General features: G+C 42.5%; 1 protein-coding gene across 1 annotated transcript in view; it reads right to left on the reverse strand.

The window, feature by feature from the left end:
- LOC145413685 (uncharacterized) overlaps positions 1-26,422 on the reverse strand; it is a 72,777-nt gene extending 46,355 nt beyond the window's left edge. The window contains exons 1-3 of the mRNA XM_080283340.1: positions 26,367-26,422; positions 25,495-25,605; positions 6,750-6,860 (exon numbers count right to left, since the gene is read on the reverse strand). Of these exons, the coding sequence (XP_080139466.1) occupies positions 6,750-6,860; positions 25,495-25,605; positions 26,367-26,422 (278 nt within the window). The remainder of the gene's footprint in view (positions 1-6,749; positions 6,861-25,494; positions 25,606-26,366) is intronic.
- Between the last annotated feature and the right edge of the window lie 206 nt (positions 26,423-26,628).

The raw sequence follows: 26,628 nt of genomic DNA on the forward strand, positions 1-26,628 counted from the left end.
CATGCAGGTCTATTATTATCCTGTGACACTGCCACTACTGGTCCGTCCAGTGCCCACATTCATGAGTCTGTCTAATGCTACACATGAGTCTGTCTAATGCTACATAGTATATGGTATCAATAAAACCGTTTACTTCCAACACAACACCATCTGAGCCTCATTGATGTTGTAGTATACTTTACATTCTACATCAGTCACTTAAGGTGTTCACTGCTGCTAATAGTACTATAAGTATCAAGGACAATTTCATACACGGGACAGCTAACAGTAGAGTGAGCGTCGTGGTGTGATGACCCCGTGCACACCATACAACCAACCCCCTCCACCCCTTGCCTCAGCCACTCAAGGGGCTATCACACGGGAGACTCGTGGACGTCCAAACTTGCCCCTGCAGGAGGGTCATGGACGTCCACGAGTGGAAGGCCGCCTGACCTATTCGTGGACGTCCAAGGTGACCGTGGACGTCCACGACTTGGTGATCTCCTTCTTCTATATGGAGTTTACAGGTAGTGTGTGTCCTCTGCTATCTTGAACTCTGTAGTCAGTTGAGGTGATATATTATGATTAATTCAAAACCGTCAGTAAACTTTGTACTTTATATATTTCTGTTTGTCATAGAAACTTTTCATATATACCAAAATGTGGTAAATATGATGGAATGTGGATTGATTGTTTCCAAGAGAGGCCCAGGCACGTTCAAAAGGCATACTCGGGAAGAAAGCACTACGGTGCATATTTCTATACTGGCTGCTTTCTTCACTCCGTGGGGGCCATTCTCTCATCCACAATGCCCTCCTTCTCCCCCTCCTTTGTCTTCTTGCAGAGGCTTCTTCCTCATCCTGCAGGGTTAGGACTGCAGCACCCATTGCAAAAGTCAGTCTGGTTCATGTCCATTGTTGTTGCTGATAAACACATCGTCTGCTAGGGAGTTGGAAGTGACCTCCCAGTCACGTGGGGTGAACTCAATAAAGAAGAAGAAGGTGGCCGTCGACGTCCACCGTGTGATAGGGTATGGACGTCCAAGCTCAGTTTGGACGTCCGTTTTGTGCTGCACAAATTGTTCACAGGTCCCTGTGTGATACCTGCTTTACCGCCACTCACTCCAGTGAGAGACCCGCCACCACCTGATAATATCAGGAGTATAACCTTGCCTTATAAAGTTATATCTGCAATAGGGTGTAATTTGAGATTCACACGTTTGTAACGACGTATTTCGAAAAAGGTAATCAATAAATAAATTGGCCGAACGGATGATCTGCATAGTAACCAAACAAACTTGTCTCGATTGCAGCTTACGCTAATCAACATTAACGTGCCATAAACAGATAATTCAGTTTATTCGTTTTCATTGAGAACGTTTTCATCAAAGGTTTGACGAGTTACAGTTCACACTGGTTAGAGTCTCTTATAGCAACGTAATAGACGTAGCGGTCAGGTTAACCTCATGATTATTTGTTCTTCAAGTTGTGTCCCATGTCTGTTATTACTTTCCTCTATCTCTCTGTGGCCATGGTTTTTCCCATCAACTATCGTTAGCTGAAACGTCAATTGCCACAGAGAGGGAAGGGTATTAAAATGGACAAACGGTTTTGGTTTCGCAAATATTTCATAAGGAAGACTGACTATATTTAAGAGCACATTTTCAAACGATATGGAACAGTGGGGTCAGACATTGGATTTATAAGATACTGGAATGTGGAGTAGACTGTAGCACCAGTCGAGCAGGGCAGTACTCCCGAGGTGGATGGAAAGCTGATGACAGGGAGTGCTGGAGCTCCCGTTTCATCAGCCCTCAGGACTAGTTCCTGACCATCCCCCTTTGCTGAACTTTTTCAGTGTCTCAGTTACACAGAGAGTAGGCCAGCATGCTCTCCAGTACAAATTTCTCTAACTATCTTCACCAAACTACATGCACAGTACACACTACACTTCCTATTCAAAATTTACCTAAAATGGCGTCGTTATATCAAGCCTCGGAGTCCCCAGGGGGGGGGACCATAAATGCCCCCACCATCTGCCCCTCTTCCGGTGACGACTCAAGGTGCCTGGAACCACTGTCTGACTCTCTTCTTCTTCATTTCTGCAACATTCGCGGCCTTTCCTCTAACTTTCGCTCTGTTGAGCACCACCTCTCCTCCTCTAAACCTCACCTTCTTTTTCTAACGGAGACTCAGCTGTCTGAGGCAACTGACAGCAAACCCTTTTCTGTATCCTCCTACTTTCTCTATACTCATTTCAAAGCCAAAGGTGGCTGTTGTGTATAATATACGCAACGACTTATCTTGCTCTCGTGTTCCTGAACTTGATTCTTCTGAATTCTCCACACTCTGGCTTCGGCTTTCCTGTCATTCTTTGACTAAATATATCTGTGCTGTTTACTTATCCCCTAATTCTACTGACTATCAAAAATTCTTCGACTATGTTACTTCTACGATAGAACACATTCTATCCATTTCTCCTTTCTCTGAAATCTCCATTCTTGGAGATTTCAATGTTCACCACCACCTTTGGCTCTCCTCTCCTTTCACGGATCCACCTGGTGAACAAGCCTACATCTTTTCTATCCTTAATGACCTAGAGCAGCTTGTACAGCACCCTACCCGTATCCCTGACCGCCTTGGAGAGAGCTCCAACATACTTGACCTCTTCCTCACAACTAATCCTTCTGCTTACTCTGTTAATCTTTTCTCTCCGTTGGGCTCCTCCGATCACAACCTTATTACCTTAACCTGTCCTATCACTCCGGTACGGCCTGTGGACCCTCCAGGGAAACGTCGTCTGTGGCATTTTGGAGCCGCAGACTGGGAGGCCCTCAGGCAGTACTTCTTTGATTTTCCCTGGAATGATTATTGCTTCCATGGCCGGGAGTCATCTGAGTGTGCCTTGCGCATTACGGAGGTTATTCTCTCGGGCATGGAAGCATACATTCCTTTCTCATATCCATTGACTAACGCAAGAAAGCCTTGGTTTAATCACGCTTGTTCTAATGCTGTCCGCAACAAGGAGAGGGCCTACAAAAGGTACCGGAGCCAACCCACCCCTGAATCACATCATCTTTACGTTTCTGCCCGGAATCGTGCTAAGTCTGTTCTTCGCTCTACTAAAAATAATTTCATCCATACTAAATGCTCTCAACTTTCCAACTCAAATTCTTCCCACTCCTTCTGGCATCTTGCCAAAAATCTTTCTAACAACTTTACCTCATCATCCTTCCCTCCTCTTTTCTACTCTGATGGTTCTGTAGCTATTTCTTCTACTGATAAAGCAGATCTCTTCGCACAGACTTTCTCCTCCAATTCTACCTTAGACGATTCCGGTGCTGTTCCTCCATCACTTCCCCCCTCTGACTTCCTCATGGCTGACATTAAAATTTCTTCAGTTGATGTATTTTCTGCCATCACTGGCCTCAGTACTAACAAGGCATATGGGCCTGATGGGGTCCCTCCTGTTGTTCTCAAGAACTGTGCTTCTGTGCTTACACCCTGCCTAGGCAAACTCTTTCGTCTTTGTCTGTCAACTTGTACCTTTCCTTCTTGCTGGAAGTTTGCTCTCATTCAGCCAGTCCCAAAGAAGGGTGACCACTCCCAACCCTCCAACTATCGTCCAATTGCTTTAACGTCCTGTATTTCAAAAGTTTTCGAGTAAATTCTTAATAGAAAAATTTTAAGGCATCTTTCCTATCACAACCTTCTTTCCGATCGTCAGTATGGGTTCCGTCAGGGACGCTCCACTGGCGATCTTCTCACCTACCTTTCAGACTCCTGGTCATCCTCCTTTCGGGACTTTGGCGAAAGCTTTGCCATTGCACTTGACATCTCAAAGGCTTTCGATCGAGTCTGGCATAAATCTTTAATTTCCAAACTGCCCTCCTATGGTTTCTATCCTTCTATCTGTGCCTTCATCGATAGCTTCCTTTCTGGTCGTTCTATAGCCGCTGTTGTAGACGGCCATCGTTCTTCTCCTAGATCTATCAACAGTGGTGTTCCTCAGGGCTCTGTCCTATCACCAACTCTCTTCCTTTTATTCATCAATGATCTTCTAAGCTGTACATCTAACCATATCCACACATACGCTGATGACTCCACCCTTCACCTTTCCATTCGGTTCCCGCAACGCCCATCTCAACAGTTACTTCAACAAACAAGGGATGAGGCTTTGGCACACCTAATGTCTGACTTGGCTCGTATCTCTGACTGGGGTAAAAATAATATGGTTGTCTTTAATGCATCTAAGACTCAGTTCTTACACCTATCAACCCGACAAAATCTTCCACAGGTATACCCACTAATGTTTAATAATATTCAGCTTAATCCTGCATCATCCTTGAACATGCTTGGGGTTTCATTTACTCGGGACTTATCTTGGAATGATCATATTACATCTCTTGTAAAATCTGCTTCCAAGAGATTGGGTGTGCTAAGCCGACTCCGCTCTTTCTTTACCCCTGCACAATTGTTGACTCTATACAGGGGTTTTATCCGCCCCTGTGTGGAGTACAACTCTCATGTGTGGGGAGGCTCCCCACATACAGCTCTTCTCAATAGGGTGGAGTCAAAGGCTTTTCGTCTCATTAACTCTCCTCCTCTTACTGACTCCCTTCAACCTCTGTCTCTTCACCGCCCTGTTGCATCTTTATCTCTTTTCTATCGCTACTTTAATGGTCACTGCTCCTCTGAACTGTCTGCTTGCATTCCTCCACCTCTACGACGGGCGTGTAGCACCCGTCTGGCAGCAAACTCTCATCCTTTTTCTGTCCAACTCTCTAATGCAAGAGTTAACCGTTACTCCCAGTCTTTCATTTATGCAACAGGTCAGCTCTGGAACTGTCTCCCTCTGTCTGTATTTCCTGCTGCCTATGATCTCCAGTCTTTCAAACGCAGTGTGTCCAGGCATCTCAAAATGATCGGATCTTGAATTTGGCTCTATATTGTATTTTGTTTTTCTCTTGGAGGGAACTGTTACTGCGGGCTCATGGCCTTTGGTTCCTTCTTCCTCGCATAAAAAAAAAAAAAAAAAAAAACTGAGGGAGTGATAAGGTAACCCAGTCAACACCGAGTAGGACCGACCACCACCTTTGCTATCGCCATGTTCCAGTTGCCCTACAATAACATGTGGTATAGTGATAATATTGAATGTTTTACTAGAGATCTGGTGTTCTAGCCTGACTTACCCTTCAGAGTTAAAGGCTACCTTCAAACCCTGATGTATTATAATCCGCTATTGCACTGCATACTTGACTGAACATTTATAAAATGAGATCTTACTGTGTACCGATCATTAAATGCTTATTTGCCATATCGTTAAACTATAAATATCATCATTTTATGGCGCAGTGGACAAAATTGTAATGCACACTTCATGGTGATAATAAGGACATGTTTATGAGCATTGGTGGAACACACACACACACACATCTACCCACCGCGGGCTCGGCTGTCGACCCCGGGCCCATCTCCCCCTCCCCATGCCCCTACCACAACGTGTGACGGCCAGTTACTCCTCCCCGCACACCACCGACCACTACAAACATCTACATATAGCTTCTGACTGTTTAATGTTACACACTGACTGGATACAACCGTGAAGATGATAAATTGTATGATTACAGATCTCCCTACCATACGAATATATTACTATTTTACATTACCTTGCGATCAGATCGTGGTGTATAAATAACTATACTATGGAGTAAAACAATATGTAATATGTTTTTATTCATTATCATAACAAAACAATTACTTTCCAGGACAACTGGATGACGGAAGAGTGGTTGAGATAATGTGAGGAGACCTTACTCTCTGTGGGGAGGGTGGAGGGTAGACGAATGAATGGGAACGAGGGAGGAGGGGGTTTGAACTGGGGGATGAGGTGGTGCCACATATACCAACCTGCTCGTCGAGCCGGTCATTCGAACATTGCTGGCCACTGAACCAATGGAAAGTCCAATATTTTGTTTTTCTTTATATGTATGCTCCTGTTATTATTGCCAGAACAGCCTGTATTTATGCCTTTTCTCTAATTTCATGTGCATTTGCCCTCTTCTCATTCATTGTCAGATATACAACTATTGTGTACAGTGGAGTTATATATCTTGGAGGGGTGGGGGGAAGTAAGGGCCGTAAGATTTGTTGGGCAGCTTTTTTTTTTTCTTTGTGTGTGTGTGTGTGTGTGTCCGACTCTGGCCATAGGCCTCACAGGCTGCTCCCAAGGCCCAGTAGCCCTCCTACATACCATACATCTCTGCATGTCACCACTTCGACGTTAACACCCACCGTCCGTATTGAATACATGGTAGGGCTGTCTCATACAGGACTGGTGTATTAGTATTAGCTGGGGTCTTTTTACATATCGGCGGGTCTTCTCTTAGATCAGTAAAGTCTGATTTTATGAAATTCAAATCCTTACATTGTTCCCTGCCCCAGCGGGGATTTGAACCTGGGTGCGGAAGGACTGCAGGCCACCTCTCTACCGATTCAGCTGCTTGGCGGCAGAATGGGAAAGCGAGGCCCTACCCGCTTCCGCCAGAATGTATCAAGAGACGAGTAAAGGAAGGCTGGGCATCTGGTGTTTGCCTGAACCCCCCTCTTACAGAAAGATGTGGTTTATCCAAATCCGAGTAGTATAAACCCGTAAGTAATAATGAAAAAAAAAAAGCCTTAAATCAGTAACTTCCTGTGCTGGAGAATGTGTTTTCAGGATAAAAATGAACACAAAATATGTCTAACCCTCCTTATCTTCGATAAACTCACCACTGAGCAGTTTCTCTCGTCACTGAAGTCACCGCAGTCGTTGTCAGCATCACATTTATAGGACGCAGGGATGCATCTGTAATTGTCACACTGGAACTCGGTATATTCACACTGTGGAAGGGGATACCACATGATTAGTCACAAAATATAATGTAATGAGGCTCCAGCTAATGTAATGAATGTAAATAAAGAAGGGAAGAAAAACAAAGACTGCAGTGAACACTGAGACGAGTGAAATGAGGTGAGGGAAAGATGGAGTAGGTAGTGTGGATATAAAGGAAAGATAAGATGGCATGTTGCGGTTGTCTTGTGATATGTGTGTGTGTGCATTTAAAATTGGGTGCTGTTAGTTTATACAGGTAAATTTATTTGTTTTCTTATGTGTGCAATTTGCAGGTTCCTATCAATCAGCCAGTTCATTTGACCCACCATGAGTATACCAATATATGGGTAGGGGGTAGGAAACTCTCATTAGATATTTAAGAAAACAGTGATATGCCTCGCACGTTCCATACCGGCTTACTAAGTATGTATGTAATAACTAAAAACATGCAATACTTCTTTGTTGCTTTCATGAATCTGGAGAACACAAAAGACAGTAGCTGGCCAAGGAAAGTAGAAGGTATGAAAAATATGTAGAGTAGATGCAAAGCTGCTGAATGTTGTCAAGAGCAAATATTTATGACAATGCTCCAGCAACAGTTCCAGCGGAGAGAGAACCGAGTTCTTTTATTCTGATTGTCAGACTGAAACAGGAATAATTCTTCTCTCCATAGTTCCTTTACACACACACACACACACACACACACACACACACACACACACTGTATATAATTATATATATAGCATATTATATATATATATATATATATATATGTGTGTGTGTGTGTGTGTGTGTGTGTGTGTGTGTGTGTGTGTGAGTGTGTGTGTGTGTGGCTGGGTGGGTGGTCCTAGCAAATGTAATGAATACTAATTCTGGGAAATATTCACGGGCCACCCCCTAGTACTGTGCCACTGGAGTAAAAATAGTGTTTGTAAAATTACTGTGTACCCTGCTCAAAGAATTCCAGTGCCCAACCCACCCTGAAGTTTATCCCTGTATAGAAGAATGGGACCATATTCGTGGAAGCCTCTCATTGATCGGCAAGAGGGAGTGGTCATAGCGGGAAAGGCAGGAAAGCGATGCAGAGGAGGAAAAAAAAAGGCACGGTGGTGCCTGGGTGGGTGGTGATATGGCGTGGTAGGGAGCAGGGTTGCAATTAATGCAGCATTCTCGGTTTGACTGGCTAAGGGAACGGCCGTTTTGCACATTATGAAGGAAAATAACAATCTTTCATTGGAGGTATCTACCAGGGTGTGAGCCAATTTCGAGGTTTGACTGCAACGGCTACTGCTGCTGAACAGCCTTCTTCCATGTAAGATGATGACCATGACAAACGTAAGGAAGAGAAGGAAACCAAGAAGACCGAGAGCAAGTTGGATGGAGAGCCCCTTGCTCAGCTCACAGGCAGTAAGCTGCTGTCTAACAGTGAGGTTCACTGGTGGTTATTTAATCATCCACGGAAGGAAAAGCAGATCCTACGGGATGCTGCAACAAGCATGGATTCTGAGGTCATTGGATTCTGATATCAAGCCAGAATTCCAGTGACACAGAGCAAACAGAGTATCCTGAAAGTGGAAAATCTGTACGAGGAATGGCACTCCCTGGGCAAGCAGATGGAAAGGAAGGCAGAGGTGGCAGAAGGGAAGCGAGCTGACAATAAATTGAAGCTGAAGAATGTCTTCAACTAGGTGCATGTGGATACCATGACGCTGCTGAAGAACACAGAGAATAAGGCGTTTCTGAAGGCAAAACAGAAGGAAGGCCATCAAGGCATCATGCCTGGCATTGACCAGAAGCTGTCCGATGCTGAAACATTCCTGGGTTCGGGAATTATGAGAGCAGCAGCAGAGAGCAGTGGTGGAAGCTTCCGTTGAGCTGGAGGACTCTGAAGAAGGCAAAGAAGACAATGAACCTGTTCCCGGACCATCCATATCACTTACTGCATTCTAACCCAAACGATGACGATCCTGATCTCCTGCACCTGTCATCTCTCTGGAGTTGTCTAATGCTTTGGACGACACAAAGCACAGCGACTGCAACTCTGTCCATGGCTTGGCTGTTGCAGCATCTGAGTATGGCAAAGATCCTTCAATGGCTGTTTTGAACTGTTGGGGGTGTTACAAGGCCCAGGATGAACAGGCAGTAGCTCTGCGCTCATCCTTCAAGCCTGGTGTACCCCTTACCATTCACTTGGACGGTAAATTGGTTGCTGATGAACTTGGCCAAAAGAAGTTTTAATGTTTACCCATCCTGGTGTCTAGAGAGGGAACTGTGAAATTGCTGAATATCCCCAAGCTGCGATCAGGTAGTGAAACTGCAATGGTGAAGGTGATCTTGGCCACCCTGCCAGAATGGGACCTGGTGGATTCTGGGACAAGCATGCCTTTGCAACAATTGCAAGCAACACAAGAATTTCCTCTGGGGCCTGCACTCTCCTGCTGCAGAAGATGGAGAAGGAACTCCTTCAACTAGCATGCAGGAACCACATCAGGAAGATCGTCATCCAGAAAGTCTTCACAGTTTGCATTGCCATCATCACATTAGGGCTGGACATCCCTCTTTTCAATTGTTTGAAGCAGAGATGGACCTTCACGAAAGCAGATGGCTTCAAGTCGCTTGCTAGCCTTCCTTCCCATTGCGATGAGGTCATTGCCTTCTGTCATCTTTAACTCGCCACCCAACAGCCACAGACATTACCGAGAGTTGCTGAAGCTCATGGTGATCATTTTGGGTGAAGTTCAACCTCGTGGCTTCCACATTTCACAGCCGCACACTTTCCATCTTGCCCGTTGGATGGCCAAAATCATCTACTTTGTCAACTTCAGTGTGTGAGGGCTCACCACATTCGAGTGTTTCTTCATCTTTGCCATCATGACCTACGTCCTGTACTGGTTAACAGCATCAGTTGCAGTGTCTGCTCCTTAGAACGACCTCAAATTCCTTCAAGACATCCTGGACTATGGTGACTCAGACATCTTATACGCTGCTGCAGAAGATTTCAGTCTTCATCTCTGGTACCTCTCTGAGAAGCAGGCTGGCCTGGCATTCTTCAACAAGTTCGTCAACTTAAAAATGAAGAATGCCATGGTCACAGCTCTGGAAAACAAGGGGAATGTTGAGCCAGAGGGACTCAGGTGCTGGATGTGAGAGAAGACCTTCCATGATTTCAACATGAGCACCACTCACCACCTTCCTCAGTTCCTCCAATGGGTTCTTGGACATCGACCCATCCAATATGTCTGAAAACAGATGACTACGAAAAAGCCAAGCAATGTGGTTGCTGAAAGTCACAAATGACTTCACTCAGTGAGAAGTTGCGCTGATGCCGGACTTCATCCCTGTTATCACCAAGGACAAAGAGCAGTGAAAATTCCTGTTCCAGGTCACAGTGGCTCATCATCAGCGATTCAAGGATGCTCTAAAGGCTACCGTGACTCCCGAAACAAGGCAACACTGAATGGGGGATCTGCTTCCATGGCATTCACTCCTCCCCCCTCACAATGAGGACCTAATACTTACATTTTAAGGAAGACCTAGATGTGCCTGCACGATATTCAGCCCAGATGGCACTGAGTGTAAACTTTGTGCCATTGGGGCACCAGTAAATACTAGAGTAAACGGCTGAGATATGGCACGGTGGGTTTTTGTGCCAAGAGGTACAAAAGTGCAGGGTGGCCAGTATTAAAATCTACAGCTTTTGAAAATAAGGACCACCCTATATACACACACACACACACACACACACACACACACACAGATAGAAAAACTAGGAAGGGAGGCCAATAAGAAAGACACAACCATCAATGGACTAACAGTGGAATTGAGTACGCTTAGGAAGAAAGTGAGTGAAATGGCAAGTACAGTAGTCAATCACGAGAGTGTTATGGAAGAGGTCAAAAATGACACAGAGACAATTAGGCAAGCAAGCAGTCTTATGGACCAGAGCAGTGATATTGAGGAGAAGATAACACAGGTGAATGAAGCTGTGCAAAGCTACAAAAATGATGTAGAAACCACGTATGCTGAAATGGTGAAAGTAAAGAAAGACTTAGAAACAAGGGTGGAGGAAAAAAAGCATTAAAAAGGAAGTGAAAAGAATAATCCAAAACAATCCAAAGTTAGTCAGAGATTCAGTAGAGATAAACAAATCTATAGTAATCACTGGTATAGAAGAGGAAGAAGTAAAAAACAAGATCACAAGAGACAAAAAGGAGATGGCAAATGTAATGAGCTTACTGAAAGAAGTATCAGAGGAAATCTGTGGTAAAGTCACAGAGGAACACAAAAGATTAGGGAAATACGAGAAAAGCAAGACAAGACCTCTAAAGGTGACTTTCCAGAGTGTAAACACTGTGGAAGAGATACTAAACAATGCAAAGAATCTTATGGAAAAAGAGGAGTTCAAAAATGTATGGATAAAAAGATGCCTAACACAAGAGGAACTGGAATTACTGAAAGAGAAAAGGGAGGAAGCAAAAACAAAAAATGAGGGAAGATCAGAAGAGGAGAAGAAGAATTTTTTTTTTACAAAGTAATAGGAAGGCAGGTACGAAACTGGTACACAAACAGGATGGAAGAAAAAGGAGGAAGGCAGTAGAACCATGTCATGACAAGTATATAAACAAGATGATAAAGTTGATGTACTCAAATGTGGATGGAATGGTATCTACTGTAAATTACTAGAGATGAATGATTATGTCAGAGAAAATGAACCACAAATAATATGCCAAACTGAAACAAAATTAACACCAAGGATATCCAATGACATACTAAACTTAGAGGATTACAATATATGGAGAAGAGACAGATATTTAAAAAAAGGAGGAGGAATTATAATATTAACTAAGAAAAATCTAAAAGTCAAATTTGTACATGCTACCCAGAACATGGGAAAGAGACGAATATGAGGACCTGGCAGAGAGTACAATTCAGAGTATAAGATCATTACTACATAAAATGGAAGAGAAATCGGAAAGAATTATACTAACTGGGGACTTCAATACAAATATAAATTGGAATACTCTAGATATAAATAGCCAAGAAAGCTGTTGGAACCAAAAGCTCCTGGATCTCGTACAAGAGTTTTTCTTAACGCAACATATGAGGGAAACCACCAGAAAAAGAGGACTTGATGTACCTTCAGTGCTAGATCTAATACTTACTAGGCAAGAAAATGATATTGACAGTTTAATATATCACCCTCCACTAGGCAAAAGCGATCATGCAGTACTAAATTATAACTTCAGGATAGCATATGACATAGTAAACAGCAATGACAGTTACAAAAAGAGCCTAAACTATAAAAAGGGAAATTATCAAGACCTAAAGAAGTATTTCTTAGAAGTTGATTGGGAAAATGAGCTTAGAGGACAAGATTTAAATGCTGTATACAAAAAATTTTGTGAATTTTATGAAATAGGAGTCCAGAAGTACATCCCACAGCACAAAGAAGCAGATAAGAAAATACAGAAATGGTTCAATACAGAATGTAAAAAATCAAAAGAAAGAAGAGATTTGTTGTGGAATAGATACAGAAGACACAGTAGTGAAAGGGCGTATAATAATTACAAACAGGCAAGAAACGACTATACAAGAATAAGGAGGGAAGCCCAAAAACAGTTTGAGGAGGATATCATAAATAAAAATAGTGATCAACCAAAGCTGTTTTACAGCTATATCAGAAGCAAAACCAAAGTAAAAGATATAATACAATCCATTACGGACGAGGGAATCACTTATACACAAGAGAAAGATATTTGTGAAGCACTAAATAAGAATTTCCAATTAGTTTTTACAGAAGAAAAAAATTTTGAGAGGGACTATGTGGAACAAGCATGTCCACACATACTACCAGATATACAAGTAGCAGAAAAAGTAATACAGGAGGAGTTAAGGACACACCAAGCATTAATCCTCTAGGTCTTAAGTTAAGCAGCAGTATTTATCCCCTCCTCCCTCCCCACCTCCCCTCCTCCCCTCCCCCTTCCCCCTCCCTCCCACTCCCATTTCCTTCCCTCCTCCTTTGTCACGTGGATTTTTAGATTCAGGTCATCCTCTGTTGTGTTCCACTCCCTGCTGCAGGTGACCTTAAGTTAAGCCGCAGGTAAAAATTCAGGTCATCCATTGTTCTGTGTGCCACTACCTGCTACGAGTGTGCATAAAAGACCTCTACCCTTTACGTTTCTGTCTCACTCTGTCTGAAGATGTAATATACGAAAGTACTCACTGTCACTCCTTTCATTTCTCCTGTGGTTAGTTTGCATATATATATATATATATATATATATATATATATATATATATATATATATATATATATATATATATATATATATATATATATACATACAGCACATTGAGTTTTTGTGCCAAGAGGAAGAAAAGTGCGGGGTGGCCAGTAAAAAATATCTATAACATGAAAAATAAGGACCACCCTAATATATAAATATCTATCTATCTATCTATCTATCTATCTATATCTATCTATCTATCTATCTATCTATCTATCTATATATATATATATATATATATACACACACACACACACACACACACACACACTTTGCCAATGAGACATCGGGACATAAAAGAGCTTAAGTACATGTAAATCTACCTGTACAATATAGAAAGTTTCACTAAAGATGATGAACTTGATACATTAATGATTAATTTAGAAAACATTACTTGGTCCATCATTGGACTTAGCAATATCTCTAGAAATAAGAAAATTTGATTACGCTGCAACACAGCAACCACCTATTTTATTACAGAGGGCACAATGAAACAGTTAGTGGTGTTGGACTTATACTTAACAGACATCCTGCAGAGAACATTGTTCACGTTAGTAGAGTGTCTGACAGCATAGCAAGAACTGTAATCAGATTATGCAAAAGCTGCTCCCTGAAAGTAACAGAAGTATGCTTTATTCGCCCACTTCTCAAAGTACAAATGAAGAAACAAACATTCTGTGACAGCATCTCCTAGTACTCACGTGGCTTAGCGTCAAATTTCACACTTAACGTTACTCGGCGGACAAAAGCATTTTTTGCGTGAGGTTTGCTCTGGACCTACTAAAAGATATTAGCCAAGAAGCCCACCATAGATTTTAAAAATATCCATGTGGAACATAAAATTCCATATGGTCAAGGCCTATGAAAAAAGTTGCTTATTATGAGTCTTGAAAAGAACATTGGTTACAGTATGCTCTTTCTGAGGCCTCTGAAGATGCTCAGTCTGATTTTAAATTGCGGTACAGTAGAGTTGACTCATCACATCCTAAAACCGTTGTGCATTAAGCACATATGCTAATTCTTCAAACTATTTCTACCTCTGTCATTTTTTAAAAAACTAATTTGACCAAGTCAGCCAAACTTTATATTCCATTACGTTTGTTTGCTCTCAGAGTGTGACGCATCAAAATGGAGCTAAACTGATATTGCTGCATCGTTTGCCAGAAAGACACTGCTGAACCCTTGAGAGGTCCCTGTTAGACCCCTGGGACAAGTGGTGATAAACAGATGCCTAGAAGTAATCTCCGAGCAATGTGGAGCACTTCCGGGCCATTGACACTCTTCCAACTGCACTCTGTTTTGGGAGTGATGAAACTACCAATAATTTCGCTTCACATTCTGCTTCTTAGCACAAATCTTGCCATCTGCAATTCAGTAATTCTAAGCCGACAAAGGCAGGGAAGAAGAGAATGCACAATCCTGATGATTCTGGAGACAAATAAACCACAAAGTGCCATGCAGTAGATGTTCAGAAGCACCGTTTCTGTGAAAAAGACAAAGAAAGATGTCCTCCATGAAGTGTTACCATTTGATGCTGACAAGAATGTCCGAACCATGATAAATAAACTAAATGTCACTAATCTTATGACTAGGATAAGCGGAGGAGATTTAATGGCAATCAAGGCAAATACCTTCAACCATGACAGGTCAATCTGAGAAATAGGTACCGTAGTCTTACTCGAAAGGCATTCCAAACTCCAGAAAACACAGATGCGAAAATGAATGAGTCTCGAGCCTTTGTAGAACTGACCAGCTACATCGAGAAATCTGTGGAATCTGGAAATTCTCTCCTCAAATTATCCGAGATCCATCCTCTACATGAAAATCGTCTCGAGGAACTGGGCATCAAGAAACTAGTTAACAAGATTAGGAAGTGTCGTTTGCTGGAACACTTCCCAGAGGACAAGAACAGTATGATGGGAGAAACACAGTTCTCATTTTCAAGGAGAAAATGAGGAACATGTTGAAGGAAGTGCTAAAGAAATGAGGTTTGGATGAAGATGCTGTTATTGTGGGAAAAGCTGGTACAATAATCAGAAATGACATTCAACCACGATGGCCTCAGATTCTCTCGGTCCTTCTCACCTGAACACCAGGAAAAGTCGCCATGGTAATGAATGGTTCTAACTTAAAAGATCAAGACAAACGTGACTCCCAGGCTTGCCTCACAATTGGACAGGGCATCGTTTACAACACAACGAAGAGGACATCGCCGTCTGCCACGAATACCAGACTCACCCTGGAACATGAGTCACCACTCCCTATCTACACTGGTATGAACATGCATGCACTATCCAGTGGCAAGAATCTCGTCTAACAGATACACCAAATGGACATCAGCATTTCATATGAGAGAATTATACAGACTGAAGACTGGATCGGCATTTCTGCTTGTGAACACTTTGAAGAAGATAGCGTGGTAGCTCATGCTTGCCTCTGGAAAGAAATGTTCAGTGTTGGGTCCCTCGATAATCTAGACCACAACCCAAGCTAAATGACTTCTGTGGCTTCATTTCATGGGACTGGAATAAGCTTAGTCCAGTTAATACCAAGAACAACCCTGGTGAAAGCAGACCTCCCATTATGACACCGCCTGGAAATTAAAAAACGAGCGTTTCCTGATAGTTATCCCTCTGTCCCAGCTGTAGCTTTGAAGACCACTTCTGTTGTTGTGCCCTTGCATGACATATTTCCAATCGGGTGCTGCTTGGATGATGCAACAGCAGAGGAACACAATTGGGCCAAGCATGCACGGCTATTTCTAGAGAAGGACGAGCAGTGCAGTGAAGATGCCATTGCATGGGCTGGATATCATGCCTATATGAAGCCTTAGATGAAAGATATGCCAGCAAGATGTGCACTCATCCCTCTGTTCTGTGACAAGGCTGCCACACTTGCCATGACCAAGCACGGCATGAATGTTCAGAGACTATCTATCTATCTATTGCCAGACGCCTCAATCCCGTTTGGGGTGGCCACAAACAAATCGCCTCCAAGTCGCCCTGTCCCCCGCCATTTCACTGCCCTGCTCCCAACTCACACCCCCCTCTCTCATATACCTCTCCACCCCATCCCTCCATCTCATCCTCGGCCTCCCCCTCCCTCTTTCCCCCTCCACCTCACTCATATACACTCTCTTCGTCAGTCTTTCACTCTCCATCCTCTCCACATGGCCAAACCACCTCAGTGTATTCCTCATAACGCTTCCTATCACATCCACATCCACACCACAACGTTCCTTTATATCCCCATTCGTCAGCCTGTCTCTCCACGTGACTCCACAGGCTCCTCTTAAATAACTCATTTCCACTGCTCTCACTCTTGACTTGTGTCCTTCCAACAATGTCCAAGCTTCACTTCCGTACGTTAGAGTTGGTATCACAATACTGTCATGTAGTAACTTTTTCACTTCCATGCTCACTTCCCTGTTTCTTATCACTGCTTTCAAGGAACCAGCAACCTTTCTTCCCTGCTGCACCCTTTCAAGCACTTCACCCTCCAAACCTCCATCCTTACTCATCACACTACCCAAATACTTAAACGTACTCACATTTTCCAATTCCTCACCATCCAACCTCGCTGTACATTCACTAACTTCACCTCTCTCAAAGACTATCATTTTACTCTTCCCTACATTCACCTTTAGGTTCCGTTTCTTACACACTCTCTCAAACTCATCCACCAAGCCTTGCAGCTCCCCTTCGTCTTCACTCAACAACACAGTATCATCTGCAAACAACAGTACAGGGAGTTTCCAAACACTATCCTCTCTCACCAGGGCCACTCCAACATCCACTACCCTACCTTGTACCTCTTTTATTACCCCATCCATGTACAGATTGAACAACCATGGAAACATGACACATCCCTGTTTCAAACCAACTTTCAAAGAGAAAAATTCACTTAGTTCACCATCCACACGCACTGCAGCCTTCGCACCATCGTACATACTCTTCACAGCATTCAACAACTTCCCATCTACTCCATATATTCTTAACACTTTCCACAGTCCTTGTCTATCCACCCTGTCATATGCTTTCTCCAAATCCATGAAAGCCGCATACAACTTCTTTCCATTCTCTAGAAACTTTTCCACTAAAGATCTAAGACTGAATATCTGATCTACACAAACTCTTCCCTTCCTAAAGCCTTCCTGTTCTTCTCCAACTAATTTCTCTGTTCTTTCTCTCTGTCTATAAGTATCCTACCATACACTTTTCCTAGTATCCTAAGAAGACAAATGCCCCTATGATTACCACACACTTCTTTTTCCCCTTTTCCTTTGTACAAGGGAATAATTATACCTGACTTCCAATCCTCCGGGACTCTACCTTCCTCCCAGGCCAATCTGCACATCTTCCACACCCATTCTACTACTATCTCTCCCCCATGCTTCAGCATTTCACCACACACTCCATCAATTCCTGGGGCTTTCCCCGATTTAACTTTCTTCATTGCTTCCACAACTTCTATCCTACTGATTTCTTCCTGTCTTCTCACCTCCCTCCTTCTCCCAGCCATTCCCCAGCCACTTATACTCATTGATAGGGTTAGACATATGACAGAGGAGCTAGTTGGAGAAGAACAAGGGGGATTTAGGAAGGGAAAAGGGTGTGTAGATCAGATGTTTGTTCTAAGATGTTTAGTTGAGAAGTATTTAGAGAAGGGAAGGAAAGTGTACGCTGCCTTCATGGACTTGGAGAAAGCTTATGACAGAATAGATAGGAAAGGTATGTGGAAGGTATTAAGAATATATGGAGTGGAGGGGAAATTGTTGAGTGCTGTGAAGAGTATGTACGAGGGAGCTAGGGCTATGGTGCGAGTGGATGGTGAGCTGAGTGAGTTCTTTGATCTCAATGTGGGACTGAAACAGGGGTGTGTAATGTCTCCATGGCTGTTTAATATATATATGGATGGGGTTGTAAAGGAGGTACAAGGTAGGGCAGTGGATGTGGGGGTGGCCCTAATGAATGAGGGTGAGATTTGGAAGCTTCCGGTGTTGCTGTTTGCTGATGATACAGTATTGTTGAGTGAAGATGAATGGGAGTTGCAAGGTTTGGTGAATGAATTTGGGACAGTGTGTAGGAGGAGGAAGCTGAAAGTTAATGTAAACAAAAGTAAAGTTATGGTGTTTGAGAGGAATGAAGTCACAGAGTGTGCAGTGAGGTTGGATGGTGAGGATATGGAGAATGTGAGTGCATTCAAGTACTTGGGTAGTGTGATGAGTAAGGATGGAACTTTGGGGGATGAAGTACGTGAAAGGGTACAGCAGGGAAGGAAGGTTGTTGGCACACTGAAAGCAGTGATGAGAAATAGGGAGGTGAGTATGGAAGTTTAGAAGTCACTGCATGATGGTATTGTGATCCCTACCCTGACGTATGGAAGCGAGGCGTGGACCTTGCAAGAGGGGAACAAGTCAAGAGTGAGAGCAGTGGAAATGAGTTACTTGAGAGGAGCATGTGGAGTGACGTGGAGGGACAGGTTGACGAATGAAGAAGTGAAGGAACGTTGTGGGGTAGATGTGGATGTGGTTGAAAAGATTAGGAGAAATACACTGAGGTGGTTTGGACATGTGGAGAGGATGGAGAATGAAAGACTGACTAAGAGGGTGTATGTAGGTGAGGTGGAGGGAGGGAGAGGGAGGGGTAGACCGAGGATGAGGTGGAGGGATGGAGTTGAGAGGTATATGAGGGAGGGGGGGGTGAGTTGGGGGGAGGGGAGTCAAATGGTGGGTGACAGAGTGACTTGGAGGCGTTTTGTCTGCGGCCACCCACTGCGGGATTAGGGCGTCGGGCTATAGATAGATAGATAGATAGACTTCCATCCTCTACGTTCAACAATTCCTTAAAGTGTTCTCTCCATCTGCTCACTTTTTCTCCCTTCTCCACTAGTAATCTACCATTTTTATCTTTCATTCCCCTGCTAACTTCACTTCCACCCTGTCTTACTCTTTTCACTTCTCTCCAGAACATTTTCTTACAGTCCCTCCACTTTACACTCAAATTCCTTCCAAATTCCTTATCCACTCTCTTCTTACTCTCTCTTACCAATCTTTTCACCTCTCTCTTCCTTTCCACATATAACTCTCTCTTCCGCCTCTCAACTTCTTTCACGCCCCTATTTCTCATCCATTCATTGTATGTTTTCTTCTTTTGTGCCACAGCCTGTTTCACCTCTTCAGTCCACCACGCTGTTCCTTGCACCCCCCTCCGTCTTCTCTTCCTTCCACACACCACATCACATGCTGCACATATTTCTTCTGTAAATATCTTACACATACCTTCCACGTCTCCCATCTGCTCCAATTCATATTTGCCCAATCGTTCCTCCACTTCTCTCAGAGACAAGCTGTTGAATATCTGAATCCAGGACAAATTTCAGTCACTACATATGACCAGCCTCTGCTTGCTCTGGCATACTTAGTACAATGGAAATGGCCAATGGTGAGACAGTGCATGTGGTTATGCTAAGTGGTTTGCACGCAGAAGTGACCCTCTGGAGTACCCTTTGTGATCTCACAGAAGGCTCTGGCTAGACAACAGCACTTGCAGAAGTAGCATGAGCTGGCACGACTCACTCATTTTTGAAGGCAGCATGCCTAACTCGAACCAGACATGCCCACCAAGTCACTCTCTTGACCCTGCATAATCTTCAGCAGGCTCAATGCAGGCTCCAAAGATGAACACTCAGCCAAGGCTTGGAGAAATAATATGCTACAAAAGAATCCTACATTCATGTACTGGGACCAGATCATGAAATATGAAACCATCATTCTCATCCTCATCAGGGCCCACAGAGAGAAGAATTTTCTTGGAGGAACTCTCCCTTCTGCTCTTTGCCTTGTGCCCCGTAAACTATTCCAAATGGATGCCTGTCCACATCAGGGATATGAAGTCATTGCCCAACACTATCAAGGATGAGTTCAAGAAACATTTACACTAGGTTCTTTCCAAGAAATCCATCAAGTTATGTACAATCACATTCGACCATGCTTATGAGCGGGAGAACAAGACTGTGAAAGGTGGGAGTGATGCAGTTGGGCTTACCGAAATCCTACTGCTTTCAGACGATGAAGGCCCATAGGACCAGAGATGGCTAGGCTGCTGAAGGAGTTTGATGAAGAATATCTCCCGGAAGATGACACGGACGGCCCTATGAACTTCAAGCATCATGAGCAGGGTCTCTCAACACAGAAGACCTTAAAGAGACATGTTACCAGTCTGTCTGAAACAAATGGGCAATCCTTTCTTGGATGATTTTGAAGATTTAGTAACTCTTGACAGTCGCAGCTGCACAGGAAAATCAGTGGTACACATAGTGCGAGGACACAGGGTAGAACAACATCAGGAGTTTGTCATGAAGGCTCTTGATAAGTGCACCCACTCCATCCATGATCGAATCAAGAGAAATTCCCTGACGCTCTTCAGAAAACCTCAGTGGAAAATAATACCCAAGAAGGACAAGAAGATTAAAGTGCTTCAGAACAATGTGACACTCTTTGGCCGGCTATACATTGGTATGCAGGACCGTGAGAGTGACTTGGATGAATTCTTTGCACATGAGATACAGTCCTTCCCTCCTTCCCTCTTACACTTTGGTAAGCTTCACCTGCCAGGCACGAAGTCTGACCTGCTGCAATATCTTCAGCAGCCTTAGCAATTAGAGTCACCTTCAACTAATGACTGCAAAGTCATGGATGGAACTGTCGTCATTCACTGCCTGCCCACTATTAGTGTCAGCATCCTTGATAAGTATGCAGATGTGGTTTTTACCCCTTACCTGGAGAAGCAGCTACTAGATTCCAAGAGGTTGAATGTCATGTGGGACACATATATCCCAGACAGTTTGAAGGAGTCCACTCGTGAAAAGGGAGGCAAATGTGTGTGCAGGAAAGTGTCTGGTCAGACTAAGCTACCAGGCAATTGGATGGATTCTCTATGTGACCCAGTGAATAAGGAGCTGTTTTCTTTTTTGATATCCAAGCATGAAGGGTTCACCTGTCCACCAGCCAAAGGTGTGTACGTCACAAACTGTATCATCAATTGGTCCCAGTATCAGTATGAACAACTACAACCGTGAAGAGGCAGACACCAGGGTGTTGGTCCAAATACTGCATGCACTGGAGCAGTGAGCAAAGGCAGTCCATGTGTGCACTTTGGACTCTGATGTTATAGTCATCCTTGTAGGCCTATTCTGTGATCTACACATGACTCAACCTTTGGTTTATATATTGGTGGCTTTCAGCGTGGGCAAGAAATACAGATTGTACATCAATGCCATTTGTAGAAGCCTGGGGGAGTCAAAATCCCGAGCCCTGCCTCTGGTTGCGAAACAACAACTGCATTCAATGGTAAGGGTAAGAAGTCAGCCTGGGGGGCTTGGCAGGTCCATGACGATGCCACAGAGATATTTGTCTATTTGGCTGGGCATCCCTTCCAACTACTGGATGTCGACTGTGAGCCATTCCAGAAGCACGAGAGACCGACTGTTATCCTGTATGACATTTCCAGTCCTACGAACTCCATTAATGAGACAAGAAGAAAACTCTTCTGCCACGAGAATCGAAAGATGGAGAGATTGCCATCTACCTAAGATGCACTGCTTCAGCACGTAAGGCAGATAGCACATCAAGCAGGAATCTGGACAACGAGCACACAAACTCAGCAAGTGACTCCATCTCTGCAGGACTACACCTAGATTAAGGAATCATTATCATGGATGCCAATTTGGGTGACAATTCCAGAGCTCTCCAGAACATGCAGAGCTGATCAAATGCTCCCTGTAAAGGAGACTTCTACCTGCAAATGTTGCAATGCAAAACTGGACTGCTCACCACTTTGCAAGTGCAAATGTAATAAACAGACATCATGCACAGCACAATGCCACAATAACAGTTGTTAAGACACTGCACCGCTTAGTGAGTTAAACATATTAATAAGTCAACAGGGATATAATAATTAAACATAAATTATACAATACTCCTCCCTCAACAACAGATTTCAAATATGGTACCATCTTAACCATCATATCATGTTGACATTGGGTGCTTTTTCCTTCCATATGAAGGTGGGTGCTCGTTTGAAATGTGACATTTAATAAATATATCCTGGACTTAGTAAATTTGGTAATAAAGGAAAACTGCTAATAATTTACACTATCTTGGTAGTTTAATAATATGAGTGAGTGGGTGCTTGATGTTTAAAATCATACTCATCATTTTTTCATCTATATGATTGCGGTGTCTGCTTGCAACAGGACAGTGCTTTCAACTGATCCATATTATACAGGACTGCTACCCTGGGAGGACCTATCACGGACACGGAACATGCATCCCAACTCAGTCACATTATATAAACATCGGGCCGACCAGACCCCCCTCTGCCCTCTTAGTGCTGCGCGTGAAGCGAGGGAGTAGAAGGTGCCATTTTTTTAGCGTTTGGTATAACCCGACCTGGTACTGAACCTGGGTCTATCGTTTGCGAGGCAGATGCGCTACCATTAGGCCACCACAGTGCGTTCCTTAATAATGTCAGAGTAATGTTAAGATATATCAACATTCCAGATCTAAAAACCAATCAGCTCTTCATGTGACTCACTCAGGAGCAGTGATGTTTTTTATATTTTTATTTTATATCGATCGTCTTGCAATTTGGTGCTTGCATGGATAAGTTTCTGGGGGTTCCTTGGCATTTATTACATGTTAGATCCCAAGGAAGCATCATACCAAAAATGGTGCTTTTATCTGCCGAGTATCATTAATTTCACTAAGCCACCCCACTATGGAGTATGGAAGTAGACAAGACCTAATATACTATACTCATGGAAGACTTCCACGGAAATGTTAGTAAATTTAAAAATGAAGAAGTATGTACACGAGAGGAATGACAGATGTTAGTGAAATCGTGGTAAACTTTGATGAAACGTGAAAATTGAGGAAAATTGAAACATTCTGCAACATGGAAACAGGGATAAAATGGACCGGAAGCCCAAATGGAGAAACAAAGAATGAGATTGACTTTATTATATTAGATAATTGCAGCACGATAATTCATGGCAGTTATCAACTATTTTAGTATGGGAAGTGACCATAGAATGGTTAGTTGCAAAGTCAGATTCAGTTTAAAAGTGAAAGAAAAAAGCAGATTGAAATATATGATGGCATGTTAATAAAACTAAAGGAAAACAAAGGTGTCATTTACTTAGGAATAAAGACCAGACTTCAGGCTCTAAGTTAAGCAGAGTATAGTGCATCATTTGATGATAGACTAACAAAAGCATTAAGGGAAATTAGTGGGGGTAGTATAGGAAGCCCACAATGTAAAGACTCAGTGTGTACATCTCTGGACAAAAATAAGGAAGGTTTTGCGCAGGTCATCTATGACTGGTCGCCTTGACCTGTGACATCACATGGGCACCACTCGCTAGGACAAGTGTGTTTTGGGCAGCCAGTGCGACGTATAGCCCGCTTTATTTTATACATCTTTGAGGTCATACTACTTTTCATTGTGTGGTGTGTATGGGTGTTTTGCGAACACATCCCAAGGTCATTATCTGAGACGGTTTCATATGCCAAATGATAAAAGTGTATATGTTTGTGTAAACAGAGGGACAAAGTTGCTTCCCACGGCCGTGTTTATGAAAGCTTTTTCAGTTCAGAACAATATGCAAGAGATCTGCAAAGCCACTTGTTAAGGACACCGCCACCAATTAAAAAAACAAAAAAAGTTGCTAAAGCCGGGAGCAATCTTGGATCAAAATCTGTCTGCAAAACAACAAGGGAGTAGGAAGTGAGTGAACAGTTTTACAGTGAAATGTAATCGACTAAAAATATTATTTGTTAGGGAATTTACCCTCAGGTATGAACATCAAATGGTCACGTAACATATCAATAAGACTGTCATGTCTCTACACAAAGTATTATCAATAAATTACTATAGAGTGTTTGCCTAATGAAAGTCTGTGAACCCAGTCATTTCAAAGGTAATTCTAAAGCATTATCCTTGTATTATGACTAAATTTCCATTTAGCATAACACATGATTTCATGGTGATATGGCGACAGATACAGTGTAATTTGCATGAAGCGGTCAGGTAGCCTATTATGAAACAATCGGTCAGTGGAACAAAATATTGCGACCGACTTACATATATGAAAGTAATTTCTTTTAATCTCTTTGAATTAATACACACCCTTGAAATTCCGATAGAGAAAAATGAAATGTCGATACAGTTAAGCTAGAGAGAGAGAGAGAGAGAGAGAGAGAGAGAGAGGAGTATTCCTCTGGAACTTTGGCATGGTGAAACAGGAGCGGAGTCATCTCTCTCTCTCTCTCTCTCTCTCTCTCTCTCTCTCTCTCTCTCTCTCTCTCTCTCTCTCTCTCAAATAATATAGAATTGATATAATGTGGTGTTGGTGATGACAGTGGTGGTCGTGATTGAGAGTCACAAAGGTGATTTAGACAAAATGGAAAGTAGAAGTCATATTCTGGGGGAGGAGTAAGCTGCACACGAACACACTGTTTGAATCTACACTGTGGGAAAGCTAATACAAACGTACCCGAGAATTATTCAAAAACGACCCTCGAACTCACGAAAGGAAAGAATTAGATTTTAAAAACATGAAATAAAAAGAGCAGGAGTAAATAAGTTTACGAACGAGACAGAGAATTAAATGAGAGATAAACATGCATCAAATCAGAGAAACCACCAAAAACAAAATGAAACAGATCTGAAAGAAAATGGCATTACAAAAGCAACAAATTATATTGTTGAAAGACAAAAGTGCTGAAGTCATCAAGTGTAGAGAAAAAATGATGAGAAAGTGCATTAAAGACTGTGTTCTTGCTATTTTGGATCCTTTTTTTCTCCATGTATTAGTAAAAAAAAAAAAAGATTAGTGATGATAGTAGAGCAAAACTAAGAAAGTGGGTGTATGTGAAGAAGATTATATATATATATATATATATATATATATATATATATATATATATATATATATATATATATATATATATATATTCGACATAAATGACAATAGGTGATAAGCTATTTTATTTTCTGTAACCAGTTACTTATATACTTTTCGAGATAAGAGTTCTGACCCAGTTAGACTTGTTAGTAAACTTCCTTCTGTGATATGAAGCCTCCCAGATATTAATCTTGTTAAGCATGCTTCTTCCTATCAAAGAATTATGTAAGTGCACGTGGTAAAATGTGGTTTGCCCAAATAATAGTCGTACCAGCCCATAAGTAAATAGAGAGAAAATGAGATCTTCAATCAGTAACTTGCTGACCTAGATATTACATTTTCAGAAAAAAAAAAAAAAAAAAATCCTTGTATTCAATAAACTTACCGTTGAGCAGTCTCTCTCATCACTATAGTCACGGCAATCGTTGTCTCTATCACATTTATAGGACGCAGGAATGCATCTGCCATTGTCACACTGGAACTCGTCATGATCGCACTGTAGAAGGGGACATCACATGATTAGTCACAGTATATGATGTAATGCAGGTCAAGCTTTTGGAATGAATGTATGATGCAAAAGTGAAACAAAGTCTTGACACAAGGAGGAGTGAAATGAAGTGAGGGACACACAGAATTGGAAGAATGGATATAAAGGAAAGGGAAGAAGGCGTGGTGTGGTCGTCTTGTGATCTGTGTGATGCGTGGATTTAAAACTAAATGCTGTTAGTCTTTACAGGTAAATTCATTTGACTCCTTATGTGTGCTATATGCAGGTTTCAACCAATTAGTCAATTCATTTGATCCACCAAGGGTGTAGCACTATATGGATAGGGTACTATATATAGATATTTACTACAAGAGTGACCAGCTTCGCTTGTTTCTTGCCGGCTTAGCTGTGTGTATTAATTAAAAACCTCAAATAGTTCAGTGTTCCTTTCATGTATGGGAGCCATGAAATTTTAAGGGCGTAAAAGATATATGGATGTGATGAGAAGTTGCTGAATATTGTCAAGAGAGTATAATTTTGACAATGCTTTATCAACAGTGCCAATGAACAGAGATCGGGGTTCTTTAATCTGAATAATGTACTGAAACTGGGAACATTCATGTCAGCACAGTTGCTTCATGTATGTACAGTAAAAGACAAAAGTCATGTCGCTATTTTGTTCAGAGATTAAGCTTAACAGTTGCAACATTATGCCAGCTCTATCATAGTTATATATCCGTGCTTGGCTAGCTTGACTTCATGCTTCTTACCAGCTGCTGCTGGAATGTACTATGAAACAGACTTCCACACTGAAGATGTGGAACATGTCCGAGCACGCCCAGTGCAAATATTGACACATACTAGTAACATTTCACATCTTATTGCCGTTAGAGATCTACCCAAATGGCGATAGTAGCCCACAGAGATTTCCCCATATGGCGAGGAATACTCTTTTATGCTCCAACCTGTATTACAGTACCCTACAGAGATCTCCCCAAATGGTGAAGAATACTGTTTTTACACCCCAAACTG

This window comes from Coenobita brevimanus, chromosome 97 (genome assembly GCF_032717465.1).
Source record: "Coenobita brevimanus isolate Jiangsu-jjx chromosome 97, ASM3271746v2, whole genome shotgun sequence".
Classification (NCBI taxonomy): domain Eukaryota; kingdom Metazoa; phylum Arthropoda; class Malacostraca; order Decapoda; family Coenobitidae; genus Coenobita; species Coenobita brevimanus.